Source organism: Rhipicephalus microplus, chromosome 1, assembly GCF_043290135.1.
Source record: "Rhipicephalus microplus isolate Deutch F79 chromosome 1, USDA_Rmic, whole genome shotgun sequence".
NCBI lineage: Eukaryota > Metazoa > Arthropoda > Arachnida > Ixodida > Ixodidae > Rhipicephalus > Rhipicephalus microplus.
The window spans coordinates 133,914,653-133,933,939 of NC_134700.1; the positions used below are offsets into that span (position 1 = coordinate 133,914,653).

At 43.9% G+C, this 19,287-nt stretch overlaps 1 protein-coding gene across 2 annotated transcripts in view; it reads right to left on the reverse strand.

The window, feature by feature from the left end:
- Positions 1-19,287, reverse strand: part of LOC119178395 (diuretic hormone receptor) — a 199,227-nt gene that overhangs the window by 41,854 nt on the left and 138,086 nt on the right. For both annotated transcript variants that reach the window (XM_075887387.1, XM_075887388.1), the window contains exon 4: positions 17,951-18,085. In XM_075887387.1, the coding sequence (XP_075743502.1) occupies positions 17,951-18,085 (135 nt within the window). The remainder of the gene's footprint in view (positions 1-17,950; positions 18,086-19,287) is intronic.

A 19,287-nucleotide genomic window follows, 5' to 3' on the forward strand; every position in this document is an offset into this window, starting at 1 on the left:
ACTTGATTGGCAGCGTGCGACCATAGAGGAAAGTTATTTAACTAACAACGCTGTCGAAAACCTTAAGCATTCAAGTGTTTTGTTACTTTTCAATTTCCGGCTCCTGTGAAGACTTTCCCACCAAGAATTGACTCTAAATATATAGGTTTATTGCAAGAATAGTGCACCGATATATTTTTTGAAAGCAATGTGCAGAATCAACAAAATAAGCTTCATCCCGTGAAAGAGAATTTCCAGTTGCTATAAAGCACTCCGCTAACAGCAGAGTTTACAGCATAAAGAGCTCCAGCTTCAGTTTCATCGGGCACAAAGACGAGAATGTTGTTGTTTCTTGGACAATGATAATTAGCAACTGAATATTTACCAGGAAAAGTTACTGTATCGTCGAGAAAACTTATACGCAGCTGTCATCACCACTCAATGCTTGAAAAACCCGTATATGCATTGACGTGAAGCCAAACTGCGCACTCAATAAAGCAATAGGGAGGGTCACTGAGGCATCGCGAAACTTACACGCACACAGAGGCCCCGTACTTGCTTCTTTTCGCAATACCACTCTTCCTTCGTGCGAAGAAAACTCACGACTACATAAAAGAGGTTTGGGTCTCTCCGTTCGGCTCCAATCTAAACGAGTGTGCATTCTTCATGTTCCCGCAAAACCAGACAAGAGAGGTTGTTTCGCTTCCTTAACTCGCCAAGGGAGTAATGACACAGGCCGACGTCTATCGGCGAGCACTCATTCGAGGAAATTGCAACCGGAGCGACGTAACGAGGTCCCATGCTGTCTTCGGACTACTGGAGAGGCAACCCACCTGCCTTGCGTAACAATGAGATTGTATAGTTCGTACAAAGGGTATTTGTGAAACTTGCCTTCGCACTGCCGTAGCGGTGCTCCAAACCGTGACTGATACGGTAATTCAGAAACTGCCTTCCCATTGCCCTCAATTTTTTTAGCCTGTTCCAAGAAAATAACAGATAAAGCTTCTTACAAATGCCTTCTGCTAGTTTAATGAATTTGTTTTCGTTTTAGTGGCCATGTGACGTGGAGATTGGTGCTTGGCCGTCGCTGAGAAGACTCCGATTGCGCGTGCGTAAACGTAAACAATGTCCAAGCCTATATTAGGAATTTTGTAACAGGGTACGCAATGATAGCGCTGGAAGCATACAAACACTGTTTCCGCCCCTTAAAAGGGCTCTATAGGTCAATACAAATTAACCTAGCCTGCGAAAGATCAGTGTTTGAGAACGTCCTAAACCAACATCATCAGCAGCAGTGTTCTACCGCGCGAAAAACTGCGGCTAATGTCTCACGTGTACCGCAAATGGGACCTTTCGAAACGAGCCAAATGACGCAGAACGTCCTGGTTAAAATTCATCACTTCAAATTAATCAAGTTACAATAGAAAAAAAGGTCATCGAAGGGTGATAGTCTTCTGTCTGGATAGGGGGAGAATAAAACGTTTACTTGACGTTGTGTGTAAGAAGATCGTTGAGTATGGCACTGCGTCAAATATGGATGCCATCTTGCAGTAATTAGAAGAAACAGAGTTTTTTATAATGCGAAGTCATTGGTAGGTGCCAGCATTGTTTAGTTTTGGGTAGTTTTATGGAAGTGTAGGAAACACCTGCCTTATCCTTCGTTGAGGCGCGTAGTCAGAACAGCGTAATAAGCACTGTGGTCTTCAGAATTAGGTACATATGCATTATATAAATAAAGTAAGGCACCCAATATTACTCGCGTGTTAATGTTGCGTCCAAGTAAGCGTAATACTTTCTGTTCGTTGGCAACGTTCAGTGGTCAGAACGCAACCAGGAGATCAAGGTGGGTGGTTGCTAAGCAAGGAGTTCAACTTTTGTTGTCGTGGCTGAATCCAGCGACCGACAGAAATCGAGAGAGAGAAAGACACAAATAGGGAGGCCAAAATTTCTGCGTCAAAATTTCTTCAGGTAATCTCTCATAATCGTGTTTATAATCACCGCGTAAGCACTCCATAGAAATGGTTAACTAGCAAAATCTGAATTGTGTGTCCTCGGTGTTGAGCAGTGGGTTCAATCTCAGGTCATGGCCAAACTATACGGGTCGCAATACTCATGAAAAACCCCTTGCTACAGGCGTCAACGCCCGCTGACCATTGAAGCGCAACTAGGTGAGGAAAGTAAAATAACCAAAAACTGAAACTCTCTCTCTCTCTCTCTCTCTCTCTATATATATATATATATATATATATATATATAGAGAGAGAGAGAGAGAGAGAGAGTTTCAAGAGTCAAAATCAAAAGTGATGATGGGTCCGGGTAAGATTATCCGTAGGGAAGAAGACGCACGTACGAAGTGATTTTATTGACGTTTCGGCCGCGGGTCCGGCCTTCATCAGAATACAGTTTATGGCACAGTGCTGTTTATATACATGTGCATATCAATAAGATACAAATATGAAAACCGGCATGAAAGGCGATATATGGGCATATATATATGCAAGTCACACAATTTGAAGGGCACCTGATACACGAGTAAAAAGATATAGTTTCCATGCGCGAGCACGTGGCGAGCACGTTGTTTACAGATAAAAGATAAAACGCGTAAGAGATAAAGCACATAACATGAAGAGTAGTCCGACCGGTAATAGCAAGGGGAAAAAGAGGAAAAAATATTAAAATAATAAAAAAAATGACAAAGACGTTACAAAGCTATTACGTAATCAACCGATACAGACAATGTAGTGCGACTTGCCGAGCAAGGTTAAAAAAAGATGGACGGGGTGATACAGGTTACACAGATAGGCAACTAAGTTTTCCTACGTTTTCATTTAGACCAGATGCGACAGCGGCGAACTTATAGATGAGGAATGATTCACGGGCTTCTCTATCATAATTTGTGTGGAAACCAGATTCTAGTAATGTGACCTGTAGATTTTCAAAAGAGTGGTCAGAGAAGTGCACGTGTCTTGAAATGGGCAAGTGGGGCAAGGTGTTAGCATGAGATTCATAGTTGTTAAAACGCAGTCTAAAAGGCCTTTCTGTTTGACCAATGTGCTGTATTTCACATAGCACACATTCTATCACGTATATTACGTTCTTAGAAGCGCAGTCAAGATTCGTGTCTGCGACTCGTGTTTGCGAGCTGTCTTTGGGCCTCTGCTTTGTAATCAGACTTGTTCATTACGACAAAATATATATATATATATATATATATATATATATATATATATATATATATATATATATGTATATATATATATATATATATATATATATATATATATATATATATATATATATATATATATGGCAATACTTGTAGTTCAATATACGTCGAAGTTAAGAAAACATTTATTTACTCTACGATTTATCTGACACCTGACTAAATGCTTGAGCATCTTAATTTTTTGTCGAGTGCTATAAATGGGTGGAGGTATCCAGCCAATCTACTGTCAGAGTTCGGCGCATTACTTCGTTCGGCAATCTACTATTTATTCGGCGCATTGCCGGGTCAACGAGGCCTCGCTCACTGTTTCGTGTGTAAATTTCGTAGTTCAATAATTTGCTAATGTACTGTTTATTGGCGTTACATTACACAGCGGAACTAGCTCGCAGATTGAATAGATATCTACACCTGTGACCGCATTCACTGGTGCATGGCTGACTTGCCCTCACCTTTCGTAATGGTCCACACGGTGCGCTAAGCAACAAGACACTGTACTCAACGGTTGTCAAAGCGATATTCTCAAGGCTGCTGTGTCACTGCATTTGTTCCCACAATTGGGCAGCGTGAGTTCTCGAACTTTTATGCTATTGAACTTTTGAACATTTTGTCAGAATTTCAGGTCAGAAGTTTTCGGCGTATAATGCAAATACACCGTTTGGCTAATAAAAAAAAACTTAGGTTGTTCATTTTATAACAGCGCGTGAAACTCTGCAATTAAGAAAAAGTTCGCGCCGTGCAGCACAAATGCACGACGTCGCTAGCATTTCTGGTTGTGGCGCCATACTTTGTTTTCATTTTTTTTTTGTCAGCTGTCAGCTCTTCCTTGCAAACGTAGATGGCGACGGTCGCAACGAGCCGCGAAGTACTGGATACATGTGCTTGTATTAAAGTTACGCTACCAGTTTACATACTTCTTGCGCGATGCTACACCAAAGCCTTTTACAAATATTGGTTACATGTTCGTGCTCGTTAATGACGTTTCATACATGTTTGGCTTGAGTTTACCACAGCGTCTACTTCACAGGCCACACAATGTACCTTGCATGATCACAGGTCATGGAGAAGTGTACCGAGCGGTTAAATGGGTTTGACAATGTGTTGATGGCAGTGGTGGTTCTCGAACCAAAGGCGGTCACACACGTCGTAGCCGAAGCCAAGGTGTCGCTTGCACGCTCCCGCAATAATCTCGTTGCCGCTGTTGAGTCCACAACGCCACATGTTGCTGCGAAAATTTCACATCGCGAGCTTATTCGGCGGCCCGCTTTGCATAATCCGCCCGCCACGGTCGCATGCATTCGCGTTCGCGATTTAGTCCGATTTAGAAGGGTGCCGTATCATCAGTACGCACTTACTGCCGGTATTCGGCCTTCCGGGCCTGTTTTTGTGCCCGGATTGCAACATCGAACCAGCGATTGTGAGCTTTCTCACGTATTCGCTGTCGGCGCTCTTCTGTAGAGTTGTCGATGGCTTACCTATGTGGAAGCTCTCAGTAGAAAACAATCCACACGTGCTCGGCGATGATCATACAACATTTTATTTATGAAAAAAAAAGAAAGAAAGGAGCGGGAAAAATGTCAAAGTTGGTTCACCCATTTCAGGACACCAGTGGCCGGTGTGATCCAGGAGGCCCTTTTGGGCCTTCAGGTCAGGTTGGGCGAGGATGGCCTCCCAAGGCTCCCCCAGTAGCGTGAGTATCAGAGGCGCCTGAACCTCCATAGGCTTGTTCCAGCAGTCCCATCTGACGTGTTGCAACGTCGGTCCTGACTAGCACCACGGACATTGGTTTACATATGCATTGGGGTTTATGTGATGCCAGCTTTCCAAATGTGGATAGGTGTGATCCTAACTTTGTCTGAGCTGCGAGCTTCATCAACTTTAAGCGATTTGTGCGGTAGGGCATACCGCTATCTCGTCTACCGTTGATGCTCGAGTATATCGCATGCAGTGCAAGGTTCGTGCTGATTATCAGTGTCGTTGTTGACTCGGTTGCTCAAATCACGAGCGAAACTGTGCGCCAGTGCATTACCCAGGCTACCCTCATGGCCTGGGCCCCAAATTATAGCATGGTCCTGTATCAGCATGTCACCTAGTATTTTCAAGGCGACATTTGGTAGTGCCCCACAGAGAAACTTTCTGCAGGCTTCCTGGGAATCAGACAAAACTAATGCAAAGGCGTTCTCTGCTTCTTTAGTTCGAATAGCTAGCGCAATCGCTGCCACCTCCGCCGTCGCCGTACAGGATGTTTTAATTGACGCTGCGACAGTTTTAGCGGTATGCGGCATTGGTTGAACTGCTACTATAATGCAGCTCTCGTTTGATTTAGCGGCATCGGTGTATACGGCTTCGTGGCTTTTGCGAAACCGTTTTTGAATCTGATGAGCTCTAGCATGTCTTCTTGCCCCATGGTACAACTTACTCATGTTTCGTGGAATGGGGCAGATGATTATCTGTTGGCGTGTTTCCTAACTATGGTAGTATTGTTCTTCCGGCAGTATTGTGACTTAGTAGGGTATGCCAGGCGAGTGAGGGTTTCCCTGCCTACCTTTGTAAGGCATAGTCATTCCTTCTGCGAGAGAAGTGTTGCTACCGCAAGCTCTTCGAAAGTGTTGTATACACCAAGCACTTCCACTTTGTCATTGGGTGCATTAAGCGGTATACCGAAGGCAGCTTTGCATGTTCTGCGTATTATCAAGTCAATCTTTTCATTTTTGTTGGTGTGAGCTCCTGATATGGTAGTCCATATGTGACTCTACTAAAGATGAAGGCTTATACCAAGCGTAGAGTTTTTTCTTCGTTTAGCCCTTTGCCCTTTCTTGTTATACTGTGAATCATTCGAGCGATGTTTTTAATGTATAATTCAGCAGTTCGATTGTACAGATCGCTCTTTTGTTGCTTTGCAGCCATAGACTTAATTTTCTCATCGTTGTCTTTCCGGCAGCTTTTGATCTCCTATGCTTAGTTGTATGGCTGATTTGTTTCTATAATTTCGGCCATGAACGCGGTATAATTCTGATTTATCTGGTGCACATGCCATGCCTTTATCTCCAGCAAACGCCTCGACGGTGTTGATCGCTTCTTGTAAAGTTTGTTCCTTCTTTCCCAATGAGCCTTTGTTGACCCACAGAGGGATATCATCGGCATAGAGCGCAAATTGGAGGTGAGAGATTCGCTCCTTCTGCTTTGCTAGTCGATTCATCGCTATATTAAAGAGGAGTGGAGAAAGGACTGTGCCTTGCGGTTTGCCTCTATTTGGCGTTGAAATGTTTGGGAGCGTATGTTCTTCATGCCAATGATTGCTGTGTGATTCAGAAAAAATGATTTGATACAGCAAAACGGCTGAACACCAGAATTCAATGATTGAAGTTCTTCCAGTACAAGTCTAAGAGAGATTGAATCGAATGCCTGCCTCAAATCCTGTGCTGCGACTACGTTCTCGCCTCCAGTGGTTACATTCTGAATCACTTCATCTTTAATTCGCAGGAATATATTCTGCGTTGATAAATGCTGTGTGAATCTATACATGTTGTGGGACAGATAATTCTCTCATTCCATATATTCAAAAAGCCTGGTGTGCACAACCGTCTCAAAAAAAACTTGCCTAGTCATCATGTAAGCAATATGGGACGATGGTTGCGAAGTGTTTCATCCTTTCCAGGTTTTGGAATAAGAAATATGTTGGCCTAGTTCCATTGAATAGAGATTTATCCCCCTTCCCAGGCTTTTTCGTTAAAGCATTGGGTAGTTTTTCTATGTTGCTTATCGCTCATATTTCGCAACATCGCATTATTTATTCCGTCCTCTCCCGGAGCCGAATGCCTTTTACGCGACATTGCAGCCGCGAAGACCTCTTGCTCACTTTTCGGGGAGTCTAGGTCCTGATTTTATAAACCCTTATATTCTAGATTCTGTATAATTTCCCCACCGCTGCCAACGTATTTCTCCTGAAGGATTTGCAGAGAAGCTTCATCATCCCCTTTGGATTCTCCCGCTTAAGTTCACAATGTTCTAGTTGTAATAGTTTTCGTATTCATGGGGTCTAGCATACTTATCAGTGTTGCCCACGTTTTAGTTGTAGAGAGCGTTCCCCTCAGGGAATCACAGAAGGTGACCCAATCACTTGCCTGAAGCTCTAGGGCATATGCATTAGCTTTTACGGACAATTCTGCGATTCTTTCTTTCAGATGTCTATTCAATCTCTGCCTTTCCCACCTTTTGATGATGCTGCGCCAGCATTCCCACAAATGCATGAGGTGAGGGTCTAATGCTTGAGTTCTTTTATTTATTTTGATGTGCTTGGTAGGTAAGCTATACGCTTCCTCATATCATCCACCCAGTATAGCGTTTTTGGCGGCTGCTGTGTCACCGAATAATGCCTGTAGGTCTCCCAATTGGTTATTTTAGCGATCTCATACGACGTTTTTAGCTTCGGAGTTTAAGTAGACAAACTGATTATGAAGTGATCACTCCCGACATTTTCATCAAGATTTTTCCACGATCCGCTTTTAATATTGTACGTCAATGTTAGATCTAGATATATGTCCATGCAAACTCTATTGCCTAGTCTAGTGGCCGCCTGGGGCATGATCTCTAGTTGCAGCTCGTATCTCTCTACTGCTTGCAATAAATCTGCGCCTGTCCTGGTGTTTTCCCGGTATCTCCAACAAGTATGCGGAGCATTGAAGTCACCGGCGAAGACTAATCTGTCTTTATGTCCCTTGTGCCCAAAAGCCCACTCGGGCATCTCGAGAAAGCTGACGTCGCGCTGTCTTGGAGGGCTGTAAATATTAAGAATAAACGTTTTGGCTTTACCCCTTTAAGTGGTATGGAGCTCAAGCAGTTGGTGCTGTGTTGGGCACTCAGATTGATAATATTGACTGCTCGCAATAGCTTTATGCACCAATGTGGCGATCCTAGAGTATTTTAAATTTTGTATGGTGTAATCTCTTGGTTTCATTACGCCCTGGCCAAGTTCGTGCAAACATATCACGTGAGGTTGCGTAATTGCAGCGTGTATGTATGATTGCAGTGGTGCCGCTCGCTTGTGGAATGAGTGGCAGTTCCAATGCCATATTTCAACGGAGGCAGTGGTGCGAATTGTATTACTGGCCATGGCTAATCGCACTCTTGACATCTGTAAAGTCAGACGCTGCCCCATTTTTAATATTATTTGCCATGGGAGCATCCGGATCACTGAAAGCTCTTTTACGTGAGCTTTGCTGTTTGTTCATTTGTACATGCACATATGCCTTGTGGCTCTGAAGCTCTGCATACAATTGTTGCTGAAAGTTTTGTAGACCGTGCATCTGTTGCACCGATTGGCTCATCATTTTTCCAATACTTTCTACCGTGACGGGCTGAGTGGAGGGCTTATCTGCGTGATTGATTTTGACTACTGCGCCCATGAAGTTTTGTAATTGCATTCTGAGAGCTGCTACTTTCAATTTCAGTTCGGCCAACGACTGCTTTAAATATCGGTTTTCCGAAAGTATCCTCTGATACTCAGGGTGGGATGTTATTGGGGTCAATCGTCGCACCGTCGCCACCACCCTGCTCACCTGCTCCCGGCCACTCCATGCGCGTCCTGGTTGGGGTAGGGGATCGGGATTGAGGACACGAGGAAGGTTGCGACTTTGGGGCTCCCGATTTGTGATGATTCTTCCTTTTCTCCCGTGATCGTGCCTTTTGCCTTTTTCTTTCGGCTGCGTCCATCTGGTTACCAAGCTGTGTCCATTCTTCATTATCGTCAGTATCTTCCCATGCACCACATTGGGTTTGGCGGCGATGATAAGGCTCCCCTGGTTGCCTTTTTGTCTGTCGTCCGGTCTGGCAGCTTAGGATGCTACTGCCTTGCTGGCTGTTTGAAGAGCTGTTTGCATTCTTTGCTTCCCGTCAAGAGTCCCTCTCCACACGTGGAACATACAGGGTTGCAAAGGTGGTCCGGTTGAGGCTCTTTCATACCACAGTTGTCACAAACGGCGATGGTGGGCGTCGGGAAAACGTCTGCTCTGTGTCCCCTTTGCTTGCAGGCATAGCAGAATTCTATAGTATTTTCGAATGGGAAACAGGGGACCTCGCCGCCCATATCCTACACAAATTTTAGTGTTATGTGGCCAAAAAACGTTATCATCGCTGTCCTTGTCTCTCCAAAAATGTTGGCTTTCAGGATCACGACTCTTTGTGTCCGTATGCGTAGATTTGCTAGGATAGTTTCTGGGCTTGTGTTGTGAGTCAGACCCTTTTCGTGTGCCATCTCCCACTGCTGCGTAAGCATTGACAGCGTGCAATCTCCCGTTCAGATTGAGCCTTGTGATTTTTCTGGTGATATCAGCCACGTACTGGTTGGGAGTGGAGATGAGGAATATGTTCGATCCTGGCTTCAGCCGGAGCGAAAATTGACTGCCACTTATTGTACCCTGACACACGTTCACGACTGCTTCTGCAGTTTGTGATGCCGTTAGTTCTCTTACAGGTAGTGCTTGGAATGGTCTTACGATGATTTTGAAGTATTCCATGGGGAGTGGTGGTAGCTTCCGCTTCTGTGGCCTTTGCGACGTAGGTTGTGTGAAAGTGACTTGGTTGTAGAACTCAAGAAGCCACAGTCTCCCTCTGTTGTCGTGAGTTTCTTTCCCGCCTTCGCGAGACCTTTCTTGTGACGAACGGTAAGGACAGTCTGCCAACCTCCATCATCGTCGCGTACCTTGTCTCCAGATGTTCCGTCGGTCCCTTCGTTGTCTCGATGGGTGATGCCATCACCCACAACGCTGTTCTGTCATTCCATTTCAGCCTGGTGCAAGGCCGACGTGTAAGGCTCTGTCTTCTGGTCTGTCTTCGGACGTATTGTTTTTTTAAGCAGTGTCTTCGTCGCTTTCAACTGGGCATGAGACGCCGCAGGCGCTCTCGTAAGAGCCAACGACGTTTTCGCCATCGGACGCTACCGCGCTGTCAACTCTTGGTACGTTTCAGGCGTAGGCGTCTCACCGCCGCTGCGTTGCTCGCGCGATCATAGCGGGCATGTCGTCGACCAAAAATAAATGTGAAAAAGCTGCGCACTGGGAGAAGTTTGTCATCCACGGGTAGCCGTGATGTTCCTGAGCACAGAGTGACAACACACTCCAGGTAAGTCACAACATAATCACATAAAATTAGGAAAACTCGTGGGGCACATGCGAGCGGTGCTTCTCTCGTCGGCGCCACCTAGTGGTCCGTGCTCGCCGAGAAGGATGCAGCGGGATAGACGACGTCACTTACAACGCGCGTCAGCTTGGGTAAGACGCTGAGATGAATGATAATAGATATTGCTAGTGGCGCCGATGCCGAATGGTTTTTAGTTTCTCCTAGTCACATATATCTTTCGCTGTGAAAAGAACGTTCTGTGCAATACAACACCTAATAAAATGCTGATTGTCTGTTTTTGTCTGATTTATAGAAAAACAAAAAAACCCCTTGTTTCATCATGGCGAACGGCGCAGTCAATCAGAAGTTCTGTTTTAAGTGAACTGCTCTCCGCTTACACGATCGCGTCTCTGCGGTAGCTTCGGTATCGCACGCTGTTACAGTGCCTTCAGTGCCCGCGAGAATCACTCTGAAGGAAAGTTTGAGAAAATGACGGGTGCATGTGATATGGCCGGATGCCCACATGGGGTACGGCGCTTGAGCCACAGTAAATACACACAGACTACTGCCTACTGAGTGCGCATAAAATGAACACCTACTCTTGAAGTCGCAGAGTGTGTGCCTCTGCGCCGAAGTCATGATTTGATATCTCGTGGTCAGGTTCAGCGGCGACATTCATTGGGGCAAGCTTCAATGGCAGTTTTTGGTGCTGTGGATCCCGATATTTTCGCTTTGTTGCTACTATAGTGTCGATGCCCACGAATGAGACGGCCAACATTAGGCATAGCAACTGCAACGTCGGAAGGCCTGTTTTCAGGGTGGTGATTCGAAGTGTCCTGATGCACTGTGGACCAACGAGACGTGGTAGCGTTTCCTCTACACTAAAGTAGCACTCTGGGGCACTCAACAATAAACAGCGCTTTAGTTTTATGTGTCCCTCGAACGCTCGGATCCTGCGTTGCCGCTGGCAGCTACTTTGCGCCAAAAGGGTAACTTTAAGACCCCGTCTGGAGGAAAAATTTGAGGTTGACGCCACGGCTTTTTTTACTCCTTTGAAATGAAGTTTTAGTGGATTTATTTGTTACCCACGTTTTTTTATTATTTGCCGGTAAAGCAACAAGAAAGGCTGCAGAGCATCCACTGCTTTCAACCTTTTCTTACGTGTCAGCCGATCCGCGCGCATCAACTTGACCCTGAAGTGGGCTGGTGTGCAACAAGGCCCTCCCACGCAACGGGGCGCGCCTCAAAGACAGAGTATCCTAGTTGTTTGCATGCTAGGAACCACGTTACTAGGTCTCTCCTTGCGCTACCTGCGGCGTCGGCTTGTGATGCTGACAGCAAGACGCATATTATCGTTGAAACTCGACAAAAGGCAAAGATCCATACCAAAATGAAGCTGGTTTTTATTACTGTATACCTACAGAACCCCATCAGTGTGCAGCTTCAAGAAAAAAAAACTGCCTCAATGTTTGACACTAGTTTTTTTTTTTTTGCTGGAATGTACGAAAGTTACTGTTCCCGGAATGAATTTCATTCGACATAACATATTGGCTGCCGAATCGAAATTATGTTAATAAATATCGAATATATATATATACCATGCCACCTGGTGCAATATATAGTTTGTGGAACAAATTTCAAAAAATGCAAGGCTGTTCCTGTCACTGGAAACACTTATGTCAGGCTATTGACATCTTGAACAGCGTTGTATTAGGAGCCGTAACTTGTTATCACTATTTATGTTGATATACAATCTAACTAGGCAAGATCTTAAATATTGAAAACGCTATTATTAAAGTTTGCCGTATTCTTACGAACTGCCGTTCTCGATTACGACTAAGATTGTTTTATTTCTCTCTTTTTTCCTTCAGTGTGGTATCCTCGTGGAGCGTGTGAAATCGATCACTGCGACGGAGTTCCTTCGAAAGAATGCTGCTCATTTTATTTTTTACTATATACAGCCACACTGCTACCATGACATCCAGCGTTTTCCATCCTTCTTTTAACAGCGCATACGATTCTTCGCTGCTCATACTTTTTCTATAAAAAATAGCACCGTGATGTGTCTAAGGGCCTAATTATTTTATTACCACACTATATTTGCTGCTACGTTTATCACTTAATGTATATGTATTGCGTTTTGTGAAGCAAAATCATTGTTGGAAGTCTTTAGATTTTCAACTGCATGAAGCGAAGAATTGGAATCATTTTCCGTCTAGATAAAGTTGGGCTAATCATTGTTTTCGCGAAGCAGTAACCATAACTGGCCAGTAGCTGCAAGCGTTTAGGAATTTCCGTCGTTGTTCTTTTTACTCATTGTATTTCGTTACTTTGCGTTAAGGCTATTCTCCTCTGCAATCCATTGCGATTTCGGGTGCATAATTGAATCGATAAACAAAAGACCCTTTTTTACGACGCATTTCTGGCTCGAATACCAAACAAGAGGGAGAAGTTATGCTCTTATTTTTGTGCTCTTGAATGTACAAATTATCTTTATTGTATGATGAAAAAAACTGTAGTCATATTACTACTTTTGTTCTCTTTGCCTACAAATCTGTCAATATGGTTAAATGGTTTGGCTACTTTGGCCAGTTTCGGCTGAAATTTCAAATCTACACCACCGAGGAACGGCGAGTGCCCATGGAGACTGCGTGTATGGTACCTGCACCATTGCGAAAACGGTATTGCAGGGCCTTACGTATCACTATTTCAAAAAAAAAAAAAACTTTCTAATGACAGCCCGTGCAGTACCCGAACGTAAAATTGTGGTATGGGTGTCACGTAGATCACATGAATGTAATCGTGGGTACTTATTATTGAATCATTACGTGACAGCGTGACAAGAACGAAAAAGAAAAAAGCTAAGGCATACTACAAACAATGAGACAAAGAACGTGTGTGCATTAGATTTTTTCTCTCGTTCCTGCCTCGTTATCACATAATGCTCCAGTACCAACTAGCCCACTTCGCTGTATTAAAGACATTTATCTATATATCCTTGACCTATTTTACAAGTGTGGTTCATTGGACCATTAGTATGAACGCACTGTGGGTGCAGCGCAAGGAACAGACAAAACCCCACAAAGGAAGAACAAGGAAGACGAACATATCCTTGCTTGTGCTTTTTACTCTTCCAGTGTTTCATATGTTATCGTGCTGCGTCCACGTCTCCCATTGATACATGCCAATGGTACAGTTAACCGCAAATTTGTACAAAAAATTCCCTTTAACACTAACTCGTTAGCTATAAAAAGCCTTCAAAACGCTCAAAATCCTAAAGTATTACAACGCGAAAGGACAACACCAGCGAATCATCGCATTCCCAAGTCTCGAATTCATGCACTGCGGTAGTATTACTGAAAGAAATGAGAACAATAAAGACAGCGCACTTAATAGAACATTAAACGATATTAGCTTGAGTCAGCGGGCCTCCCTTGCTGCTGGCTTTCGCGTACGACGCGATAATTGCCGATCTCACTCAGCAATACATCACTGATGGTCCTGGGACATGTGGTCAAAAATGACACCGCGTTCTGCACGCACTGCTTTTCCCCGCACGCTGCATGGGCGGAATGTCGCCACCCTCCATCGACTGATCTGACGTTCAGGGACACGACCTCAATTGCGGCCCTGGCCGGGATTGCCGGCACCATCGATAAGAGAACGTGACAGTGTTGTTCGGGTGCATACATTTATACGGGTTCATAGGGTGTCCAAGAGAGGCAGTGATCTACAGTTATATCTACAATTGAATAAGTCTCGTGTTCCTTGCCAGTGGTAGGTTTGTGGTCTCAGCCTGTATTTCAATCGATTTTAGGTCATCCAGCTTGGTCAGTCTCTTACACAAATTAGGGCAGTGAATGCAAATATGACTGATTCGCAGAGCCGAGTAATGGCTTGCCACAATCACAGCGCAGGTATTAGTACTAAAAGAAGCCTCCACTGTTCTAGGAAACTTTTGATGAGATATGGTTGAATGCCAAACCGCTATGCAAAAATGCCTTTAGACACCAATTTGCGAATTGAATCGAAGTTTGCCCCACAATCAGGAAACAGGAAATAAACAAGCAGCGGAGAAGAAGCGCCATAAATTTCATGCAAAATTCTGTCCGTTTTTCACATGATGTATCAAATCGCAACCTTTGATTATCAAGCAAAATTATGTTGTATAGGCACAGGGAAGAGAAAAAGCCTGCTTTAGAAAGGCACACACAGGAAATACTTCACGCCCGGAAGTATTTTCTGACAGCTCAAAAGCCAAGAAATTGATAGTGCAGAAATGTTCAGCTGTGCGAGAAACAAGCTGTGGCTTCGTAACCAAAGTTCCCGGCTGCAGCGGCTGCATTTCCGATGGAGGCGGAAATGTCGTAGGCCCGTGTACTCAGATTTGGATGCACGTTAAAGAACCCCAGGTGGTCAAAATTTCTGGAGCCCTCTACTACGGCGTCTCTCATAATCATATGTTGGTCTTGGGACGTTAAACCCCACAAATCAATCAATTCGTAACAAAAGTGAACTGAAAACGTTAAAATTTGTTTAATATCAAAGTGTCGTTGAAAATACCACTGTAGCTGCACGTAATCGTAAAATTGCGTTTAACCTTTGCTATCAATTATAATAAATAAATGTGGCTAAACCATAATAAAAATAACCGGAAGCGTGTGTGTAAATTCGGGTGTCTGAAATATGTAAAAGGATATCACTCTTTTTCAACTGTTCTTCATTCACCCTAAGTTTTGCTACAAAGATTTTTATTCTAACGATGGTTTCCAGCAAAGCATTTCGAAAAGGGTATCAGACAGGGATACCGACCCGTTTGTTGATGTACGACGCCAAAAACAAAAAAAAGAACACTGAATAAGACATAAGCCACAAAAGACCATGCAAGGAGGGTTGCCTCGTCCAGTGTTTGCGGCGGCCTTTGACGGCAGAAGTTGCCGACGCCAGATTATCACGACAGGTTTATGGGACAACCGAGAACTAAGCAATCGCCCGTGCGTGCTGCGTTGCGTAATGAGCATTTGCGAGAGCGCGTCTTGTCTTAATTTTCAAAGAATTATTCAATTTTTCTAATAGCTTTGCTTTGGTACTACAAATTAAATACAAGATGGGTTTGTTAAACTTTCAATCTTGCATAATATGTTGCTGCATTGTAATCAAAATTTGATAAATTTTAAGGAATATGACGGTTTTGATAGAATGAAGCAAGACTTATTCATAGGATTTGGAGGCATTATTGTTAACTCTTTGTTCTGGCTGTGACAAGCTTCAGAACTATCTTCTTTCGGTTTATTTCACTATAATGAACAACAGTAAGACATATGTGACAATATTTGTAAGCACAATTGGTGGCACTGAATACATGTTTCGTGAATTCGTGTCTATTTGAGGTCAGCAAAATTATGCGCCGGTACTATCGGAAAATAGGCCACCAAGACACCGGAGGATATGACTCACTCGGCCTAATTGCAATAGGCCGGCCCCACAGATTTGCTCGATACAAGCGTGTTTACAAGCCATGTACTTACAAGTGAAGCGGCACGTCTTTGCCACGAGAAGTCGTGAACAAGCAAACAAAGCTAAACCGAGAGATATAGTGCGATGGTTATCTACCACATGTGCCTCGCTTTCGCGTTCATTTGTGCCAGACGCTATCCTTCAGAGTCGTATAAAGCTTCCAGGGTGATGAATGGCCTAATATCACCTTCTCCCCAAACTGTAGGCGCGGTGACAGTGTAATAGTACATATAATAGGTTGTCACTACGGACGCGGTTAATCTTTCCAGGAGATCAGAGGTATTACGTCGGTGCCCAAGCGTTCGCTTGCGAGGTGATTCCTCTAGCGCGTGGGCTTGGGAGCTGTTTCAACTGAACTTCGTTTACACAGAATTTACAGCAAGCACTCGATGCTTATAGGTAAATTCATCGGGCGATACCAGCAAACTACTACCGATTGTGTGCCGTAGAAATAGGGCATGCCTACTATCCACAACTCATCTGCTTAAAATAAATATGGCAGCACACAGGCGGCAGACACCAATGTATACGCCACACAGCGGGCAAGGTGACGCTTTTCACAAAAAGATTTAAGGAGCAAGGCTGCTTAGAGACATGGTCTCTCGGCCTGCTCCTGGGCTGCATGCAAGTCCAGCAACCTGCAGAAACTGAATAATTTTATTCACCCATTCGCCTGAAATAAATTCAAAAGGTATTTTGTTGCCTCCGGATGTAGCTGCAGGATGTCTAATAATATATGGTTAGAATCGCGTGGCTCAGCACAGTAGTTGAGTGGTTTTGGTGTTCAACTGCTGACCCGAAGGTTACAGTATTGAACCTTGACCACGGTGGCTGTGTTTTGTTGGAGGTGATTGCTAGGGATCCATATACTGTACGACGTCAATGCACGTTGAAAAACACAATGAAGTAAAAATTTCTTGAGCCTTCCACTATGGCGTCCACATTAATCATACTGTTGCTTTGAGATTTAAAACACTAACATGTTCATGTAGAGATTCTGGGTCACCTCTATGTTAAAAACTTCTGCAGTCATCTCTAGCTAAAAAACTTTGCGGTCATTCACTTTCAGAGGTACATTCGTCGTGTCTTTTAAAATTATATTGTTCACAGAAGTGTGACGAGAAAAAAACCAAAGACCATAGAAACTTGTCTCCACTAATTCTAAAATGAGATTACCGTAACAAGGCAGGCATCTTTTAAAGGCTAAAATAACAAGATTTTCTAAAATTTCAACCTATAAAAAGTGCGTTAACATTAAAGTTTCATGAATAGTAAACGTTAGTATTGTCGTATTCTTGGCTCATACAATGTTTAGCCTATAGCTGCTATCTGCAGTTTGAACAGAGCCAGAAAATGTTAGATATGCACAAAACAACGCTGGAGTAAAAGTCTACGCGCTAAAAGTTTACCTCACAGAAGAAACATTTGTCGGCTCACTTTTCTATTTTGTGTTATCAGGCTTGTATCAGTATTCCCTAATTTGCTACAGACTAACTTTTTTCTAAGGTATTTTATATAACACGTCCCTTTTTGCCTCTCCTTAATCACCCAGCAATGTCAGGACCGCACCATGCATGGCTGCGTGTTCTCTCACTCCAACATGTATGCATGTCAAAAGTGAGCTGTGCCAGCGCCAAAGCTGATACTTGAACACCGTCGTCATGCTGGCATTATTAGACTACCACACAGCGTGTTCCTCTTGCTGTCGTCATCGCCGTCCTCTCCAAGCAACACGAACCACCCATGCACTTCCACATATCCACCTTCTCTAAAAACAATATCACTTGGAAAAAAGCTTCATGGACTCCCCTCCACAAATGAATCACATCTCTCTTTCAATATTACGTATATTCGCGTTTAATAGCGCGAAAGAATTGGAGTATGCTTACCAGCCACAGGGTATACTAAAGAAGCTGATATTTGAGCAATGAAAATTGTGATATCTTTTAGCGTGCGTATATAACCAACTTATCTCAAAACTATGTGAATTCTGGCATATCTCTTACGTTACTGAAAAAAACTGCAAATGATGCCCGCATCTGGAATCGTTGCCGTGTGTTACGCTACAGCAACAGCTGTACTATTCAGGCTTGTGTATGAATGGGCACAACTCACGCGTGGTGTCGTAGTCAAGTCCGTTGAGCGACGCGAAGCAAGGCACCACCGCCAGAGATGAAGCTGTTGTCTGGGGCCAACACGTAAGACCATCCCACACCACGGGACAAGATGTGCCCAAATATTGGGTGTCACCTGTGTCAGATGGGAAAAATTCATATCAGAGAAGAAATTTGTCTAATTAAATTCTGGCACTAATATAAACATGAATGCAGAAAACACGTGAAAAAAGGACATGAGATTGGTTATGACAAAGAAAAGAAAACGATAGAACGAAAACAGAAGTGTGTAAAACACACCAACTTATTACAATCATTTTTACTTAAACAGCCATTAGAAATGTCCTGGCCAGAATTTTTCCTTGTTTCATTGCGGTAGCAAAGAATTAAAATTACAGGCATATTTTTGCCTTCGCCGGATCCGTCATATTCGGGGTAAAATTCAAGTCGATAACATCGCCGAGCACGTCTAACATTCTATTTACGTGTGAAACTACAAAAAACAGTCTATTTGACTGGCCAGGCACAGTGACGGGAGCACATAGAGTATGTTTTTGGGTGATTAGTCAAAGGCTGATCGTTGTAATCATCAAAACAATCATGACTACACCATCAGTAGGCCAAAAGCTTCTCGCATGCTCTTTCAATGAACCCAGTTGTGTGCTTGTTGCTGCGACGTTGTACTCGCGAACTTCGTAGTCGCATCTGCCCACCTAGCTTTCCGTTTCCCCCTCCAAGCTTACATTCTTTAGGATTGTGAGGAATAAGATACGTCAGTTACCTTTACTGACGAGCGGTTATCATGCCTAAGCGCTACATGGCCGGCCTATGTGTGTTTCTTTTTCTTAATTTAAGCTATCACGTTGTTATCTGCCGTTTGTTCCGTGACCCACTCGGCTATACCTTGGTACATGTGGCCTCATCACAAGGTTTTCTCTGAATCCAATAAAAGTAGAGAGCTTCTTGGCTTAGGCAAGCACCTTGTCGTCCCCTTAGTTGAGCGGTAAAATAAGCCACTAAAATTACTTTCTTAACACTGAAGTTTGTTATCATGTTTCTCATTGCACAATGGCCGAACCACCTGCAGCGTGATTGCCGGCGTTCTTCTTGCGTTTTATACTCCGGCGACACTCGACATTGCCTGTATCGGTGACGGTGGCCGAAACTTCTACCTGAGGATGTCCCAGACATTGGAAAGCCGGCATCGGCACCAGAGTCTGCTCGAGGTACAGAGAACCAATTAGCGTGCGGCCATCAGTCACTTCGGCCGACGTAATGGCTCGCCATTTCGGCAGCAGTCGTTACTGCGCTTTGCGTGGTCTTCAAGTTCTCAAGTCC